Source organism: Ammodytes marinus, assembly GCF_949987685.1.
Source record: "Ammodytes marinus genome assembly, chromosome: 11".
Lineage (NCBI taxonomy): Eukaryota > Metazoa > Chordata > Actinopteri > Uranoscopiformes > Ammodytidae > Ammodytes > Ammodytes marinus.
In genome coordinates, this window is record NC_137215.1 from 12070297 (window position 1) to 12077442 (window position 7146).

Sequence of the window (7146 nt, forward strand, 5' to 3'; positions counted from 1 at the left end):
AATACTTACATCTTTAGCCAAAGTGAGACAGTATTGATGTCAGTGGTCACACCGCAAACATGGAGTTATTTTCTTTTGGAAGGAGAATCCAGTACAAACCATTGCAATCACACTGTGGCAATCATAGCCAATGGAACAACATGGAGAAAAGAAGACGAGATTGATCACAGCACAGGCGCCTGAGTGATGGAGACTCTGACTAGAGGTGTAACAATCTCCCCCACTTCACTTTTAGGTAGTTATCTCATGTGAAAATACTGTGTTTCTGCTCCATCAATCAAGGTCATAGTAATAAGCCATACCCCCACTCTTAGAATGATAAAAAAAAATCTGAGCAATACACTGTTAAAGACAATAACAATATTAATATTCAAATTTTGTTTGCATTGCTTAAGAAAAACATTTGAAGATATGCTGCCATTGTACTATACTATGAGACAGGGAAGCATAACGGAATCAATAATTGTCACCCCTGACTGCACCTGTTTACTCAGTTACATCTACTCTGGTGTTCAAATGCCTACAGAACACGCCATCTTCACGGGTAGCTGCATGTGACACTGGTGTTAGGGCATTCAAGACAGTTATGGTGTCTGTCTGCCCAGCCACCCCTTTCCCCAACGAATATGGATATCCATGATAACCAACAAATATCTCATAACTTGAGAGATAACTTGTTAAATAAATTTCACTTTTTTTAAAGTAAAATCCTCTGTGTGGCATTTGTCTATGCAGCACTAACTTGCATTGGTTGTAACGAGCGCTGCAGCCTTCAGGGGTTGTTTACAGAGCTTTTAGACGACTTCCACACGTTTCTTTGACAGGTGGTCTGAGAAACCTATTCTCTTCTCAATGTTTGCTTAGCAGGATGCACTTACTAGCGAGAACCAGTCTCTGCTACTGTGTGAATAAAAGAAAAAAGTCAAGGTGATTTTCCATGCAGAATGCACATGTGTCTCCATAGCTGGATCTTGAAGCAAAGATGATGAAAGAGACCTGCATGACCACTCGGGATACTCTATTATTTTTAATAGCTTGGGAGTTCTCAAACAACAAATAGCCAAGATGTTAAATGAGCTTAAGTTTGATATTCACTTAATTCCTTGCTTACCTTCCATTTTCTTCACATTTCAACAACACCTCAAGGCACACCTGAGCTCACTCCATTACACACATAACACCTGTGAACCAGTGCAGCAGAGGATAACAGAGAACTACACGACTACTCCCGCAGTTGCTCTTCTTCTTATCACCGGCTCATTACTGGCCAGTGTAACACAGACACTCCGAGGGGCAGCAGTAGAACAGGCTGTCCCATCTGTGTGCTCACGTTTAGTAGAGGGAGGAAAATTAAAGCCGGTTAAAGCAGATATGATGCTGAGGGGAGATGTGCCCACTCGTACAAATGCATGTGTTATCCAAAACAAAAACACTGGAAACATTAAGAAAGAGACCCTGCACCGGGCTACAGTATACCAGATCAAAACAAACCAAAGACAACAAAATGACAAAGGGAGTTAGCGTCTACTGAAACAAGGCACTTTGATAGGAAAATAAAATGTTGTGTTTCTGTGTCTAGTATATATTCTATCTGTTGCCCCGAGGGGAGATAGGGAAGCAGCAGCACTACCAGTGATTAGGTATTCTACATTCAGTATAATGTTTAGCACAGGGGACCTCAGGCTCTCTCTGAATCCTATTTTATGTATTTCCTTTTTTATGTATTCCAGTTTCATAAAAACAAACAAATTAGATAATGTGAATGGGGAGTCTGGGATTAATTTTGAAGCATCTGATTAGTGTGTGTGTTTGTGTGTGTGTCCTGGGATAATTGTCTCTGGGACCATGCCTGAAAAGCCTTCAGGCTTTACTGCAGTCTGGGAGATAGAAAAACCCTCCTCCTCCTCCTCCCCCACCACCACCACCACACAGCATCCCCCCACCCCCTTCAGCCCACTCATTCTGTCTTTTCATATTTTCCTGCTGCCTGGAAGAAAAACGTGTTCTTTAACTGGTGTCTTCTTTCGTCTTTCCATCACTTCACATATTTCTCCCACCTTCATGCCATCCCACTACTTTTCCATGCCCCACCTCTTTAGTGTGAATCAGGTCATGCTGGCTGAATTCGTCATTTTGAGACAATGTACATCAGAAGAGCCATGTAAACAGGAAACGGTTTTAATTTAATTTTAATTTTAAGTCTTGACAGTGTTCAGAGCAGTAACAAAACAGAAAAAAAATTGTGAATAATATTTGAACAACATTTAGGTAATATTTATAGAAAATAAATAATAGCAGCTCAAGCAGGAAGCTATCAGCAGTACTGCTTTCATATCAATACGCTGTCCCATCCGACTCTCCTCTGACTGACAGGAAGGGACATTTTTGCAGGTTTAATCCAAAGAAAAGTACCAATCCTACATACACTAGGCGCATACTGACAACATTTATCCAGGGAAAAGAAAGCCTCCCAGCCATTAAAATAAGTGTAATAGAGGACGTTTGGTTTGATTTTAGTTCACTTGACTTGTAACAGCTGCTGGGTTGGATTATTTTCAAATTGTTGAGTAGTCTGTTGATTTGAACATTTTTCCAGACAAAATTCAGGAAGTGAAGTAAAAAAAAAATTAACATCCTTAACAGTTTGGCTGTTAAAATGCCTTGTAATACTCTGTTCCTCTGCTTATAAGAACCATGTCATGACTTCTCAACCACTATTATTGTGTCCATCACAAAGTTGTCTCAGTAGCTTTATGAGTAATTTCATAAATGTTCCATCAAATCTAATCTAATTTTACTATATAATATTATTAAGGAAACTAAGTTACGGCGGTTAGAGTGCCTGCCCATAGAGGTTCAGTCCTCAGAAGCAGCAGACCGCAGGTTCGAATCCGGCCCGTGGTCCTTCTCTGTATGTCATTCTTCACTCTGCCCTATTTCACCTCTCTCTCTCCTAACTGTCTATTAGCATAAACATGCCCCAAAAATAATCTTAAAAAAAAAAAAAGGAAATGAAGTTACTCTATTGCAGGACCCTGATCAGGTCCAAGCCGATCCGTCCCCTCTGAGTGTCCACATTGAGGACCCGGACCTCCACCCGTTCCCCAGGTCCCAGAAACAGGCTGCGGCGGCGCTGGCTGACGGGCAGTTTGTTCAGGGTGATGTTGCTCTTGTGGATGAGGCCCGAGCGACCAACTCCGATATCTACAAAGGCCCCGAACAGAGCAGTGTTGTCCACCCGGCCCGTCAGCACCGCACCCACCCGCAGATCGCTCATCGACACAATGCCCCGCTTAAAGTCTTCCTGCCCAAAATCTGGGGATGGCAAGAAAAAAAGAGAGAAACAATATCAAAAAGATGAGTTGCCTGAGATGGAAGTGAGGTGAAGGGGGGGGGGGGGGGGGGGGGGTCTAGGCCAAAAGCAGGTACAGGTGGCAGCCAGCGAGAATGTTTTGTAGGAGAGATGGGACAAGGGGGATGTAGGAGGGGAGGGGGGGGCATGAAATGACAAACAGATCATACATTTCCAGCCGCAACCTAATACTTGGGTCTGCATACTTCCATATTTCTAAAGGGCTCTACCCCACTTTCCACTTGGCCTGTTCATGAGAGATCTTTTTCCTTTCTGTAGCATTAACACAAACAAGGAAGGTTCGCGCCCCAGGAAATAGTCCGGTCCAATTATCCTCCCCACAGCACTGATTTCATGCGGTAGCCTCGGCCCATCTGTTTACTCAGCTGAGCACCCGGCTAGGAGGCCAAGCCTGGTGTGCTGCAACCGAATAGGGCCAACCCGAGAATGAACCTTGAAGCCGCGTTCCTTAATTTTAAGAAGAGTTAGGCAGCACTAACTGGGTATCCAGGCTCGACCTTTTTTCCCCTCTCCACATGAAACTGTATGGAAAAGGAGAGCCTGGTAATAAGGAATGGAAATGATTTTGTATTTGTCTGACCCGTATGGAAATCAGACAATCATCAATTTTGAAAATATTTTATGACCCCAAGTTCATTCATTGAGCTCACAGTTTTTTTGCACTTCAATCGTTATTCAAAAATAATTTCATAAAGGTAAGAAAAGACTCATTGGCTGATGACTAAGCCTTTGGTCAAAAGTGTTTGTCACTTTCCTATTCTTTCTGTCTAAGAAGCAGTAACTATCTTCAGATTACCAGCTCTTGGGTTGTATTGTTCGCCCAACATTCCCTAAGGGCTGTTCCTTTACCGGTAGTAGAATTATGACCTTAACCAGAATTTGAAGCACAAAAACTATTGGTTTGTGTGTGTGTGTCTGTAAAGATACATTATTCTGTCCAACAACACCGTCTGTTGGACCCATTACACCCTGACAGAAACGCACACTGCTTGTGTTGTTGGGCTACAGGGAGGAAGCCACCGCACTGTCAGATCCTATCAAGTTACACAGCCAAGACATGCCTATTATAATAAAGACAGAAGGAAAGTCAGTGTGTGTGTGTTTTAACTAGCAAACCAGTCAAAGAACTGGACAAATCTCAGTCGGCAGGGACCTATAAACAAAATTATGAAGGAAAGATGAGAGAGAAAGGAAGACACTACAATGGCTATGTTGCAAATATGTGCAGTTTTTTAAAAACTTTATATGATTCAAAACACTGAAATTTTTGTGTTCAGTGACAATATTTTTGCACAAAGTATATATTGTAAGAACAGATGTATTATGACCTTGGGGAAATACTGGGAATTCATAGTTTAATTGTGATTTGCTCAGCTTCGATTCCTACTGATTAAAAGGGGGGTGTCATATACATACAAGAAACCAGATTTATAATCTGTGTAAATGTTGAGTTTACCAGGATGTGCTGTATTTTTACCTTTTCTTTTAAATGTCAGAGACTCTCCCTTTTTCATATTTTCTCAAGATTGAGAACATATATGTCCAAACCTCTGTAAAAAAGGAATAAAAAAAAATGTCGATATCAATATTTGAGTGCATTGTGAATGGCAGGGGTCTTACTTTGTCGTATGTCAAACCCAGGCGGCTGTGTCAGGCCATCTATGATGAGTTTGAGGGTCTCGGTTGTGGTGTCCACTGTCCTGGCAAGTTCCTCCACACTACTGGTCCTAACTTTGCTCTCCACACACTGTTGCAGACCTGCACAGCCGATCTGGTCTGCTGTTCCACCCACGAGGGACAGAAATCTGGACAGAAGTGAAGTGTGAGAATATTCAAATAATTATCTCTGAGTGTTAAGGTTAAACATTTAAAGCACTGAAAGTAAGTAAACAAACTCAAACTTTTTTTTTGTATGTTTAGGTATCAACACATGTTTTTTTTTAGTTGCCAGCAAGAAACAAAGTGTTCATAAAAGAGTTTTAATAGCTAAAGCATGAGCATCACATCCCTCACCGACTGAAGGAGAGACCTTGAGGGATGGAGTAAGAGAGCAGGGAAGAGGAAGGGATGGAAGTAGGGGGAAAAGTGACAACAGAACGGGAAGAATGATGAGGACAGGAAAAGTAGAACTGTCAAAGACAGAGAAAATAAAAGATGAGAAAAGGAAAGATGTAGGAAGGAGGGAGGGAAAAGCCAAGCTGGTGCAGGTAAAGTGAGAAGGAGCTTGGGGGAAAGCAGGGAGGGCAGGAGAGGTGTGGGAGTAATTACACACAAAGTCATGAGCTGCAGAGGTTGGGCTTTTCTGTTCTAAAAAGCACACACAAGCACACATCTATTTCACCCCCTATTAAATCAGGTAAACCCACAGTGGGCTGTTAACACCCTGACACCTTCTCTCATGAAACTGCCTCCACTTTTCTGAGGTTGGACTGTTTGTCCATCCGTCAACCGCCCAGGAAAAAAAAAAAAATCTCTTTCCGTCACTAAAATTCTAGCAGGATGTCCCACCTCCAAATGTCTAGACAGTCAGTCAGGGTTTCACCATTTAAAATTCACTGAGCCCCGAGCTTTAAATCCAAACTAATTAGCTAGTCCACATTCTAAACAGACTTTGTAACATACTGGCATGGGAGGCAGAGGAGCAAATAGGGGTTATGGAAAAATGTTGGATTTGGGCGTCTGCGTGAGCGCTGTATATATTATTTACAGTAGGCACTTCCCAGAGCTGGTGATGGATGTGAATGCATTTGCCTCCATGCATGTGTTCATGTGTGGACCAGCTGGGTAGTGTCCATGATGGATGTCGCTCACTGGCAGCCTGACGCCAAACAGACTCGCAGCTGTCCCCCCCCCCCCCCCTGTCCCTACCCCCATGATGGACAGAACAGGTGGACGCACACATATAGGAGCACACACACACAGACACAGACACACACACAGTTGATTCATACACAATGTTGTTCAGAAATGCTCATTTGGCAGTAGCAGGGACAGTGCGGATGTAACGGGACAGTGCTTGTGTACAAACTATGTTTGAGACAGCTGTGAGTGGAGAGGCCCCCTGCCAGCAAACTCACTATCAACGGTCCAAAAGAGGGAGACAAGCGGCATCAATCCCTCAAAGACCAGCAAGCAAGATCGCTACTAAATAGAAGGTGAGTATGAGACAGAGATGGTTTGCAGGTGAAACAGCAGCAGCTTTTGGACCAAAACAGATCCCGATCATCAACCACTATGATCTTCTCTACTTTGTTTGTATAGGCCCCATAACATTTCAACCATATCTATCTTGACAGGAAAATAATTACTCTCAACTTGGTGGTCTAAGAAACAGCCCCTATGTTTAGAATTTTCCCTGAGCCCTTTGCTGTAGGTCATCACTATTCCTCTCTTACACACTGTATTTCCCGTCTTTCGTGTCAAAAGTTATACAGAAAATTAGAAGAAATTATCTATAAAAATCTTGAAGGTATAGAAGCTTGATGCGGCACTGAAGGAAATATTTGTCCACAGTAAAGTATAACAAACTAAAGTATATTAGCCATTCTTCCTCAATTTATTTTGGGGGGGGGAGTTGTTCCTCAGTCAAGTCAAGGCTCTAAGGGGAGAGAGTGCCACAATGTGTACGGACTGTGAAGCCCACTGAGGAAAATGGCTAATTGTAATATTGGGCTAGAATAGATACATAATACTGATTTGATTTGAGAATTTTGTACAGGCATTCATAGAAAAACCTATAGTCTCAATGGAATTTGAATTCCATGAAGATAAAC

At 42.4% G+C, this 7146-nt stretch overlaps 1 protein-coding gene across 1 annotated transcript in view; it reads right to left on the reverse strand.

The window, feature by feature from the left end:
• Nucleotides 1-2172: 2172 nt before the first annotated feature.
• Nucleotides 2173-7146, reverse strand: part of srbd1 (S1 RNA binding domain 1) — a 49369-nt gene continuing 44395 nt past the window's right edge. The window contains exons 20-21 of the mRNA XM_080036439.1: nucleotides 4994-5178; nucleotides 2173-3315 (exon numbers count right to left, since the gene is read on the reverse strand). Of these exons, the coding sequence (XP_079892565.1) occupies nucleotides 3023-3315; nucleotides 4994-5178 (478 nt within the window). The 3' untranslated portion in view covers nucleotides 2173-3022. The remainder of the gene's footprint in view (nucleotides 3316-4993; nucleotides 5179-7146) is intronic.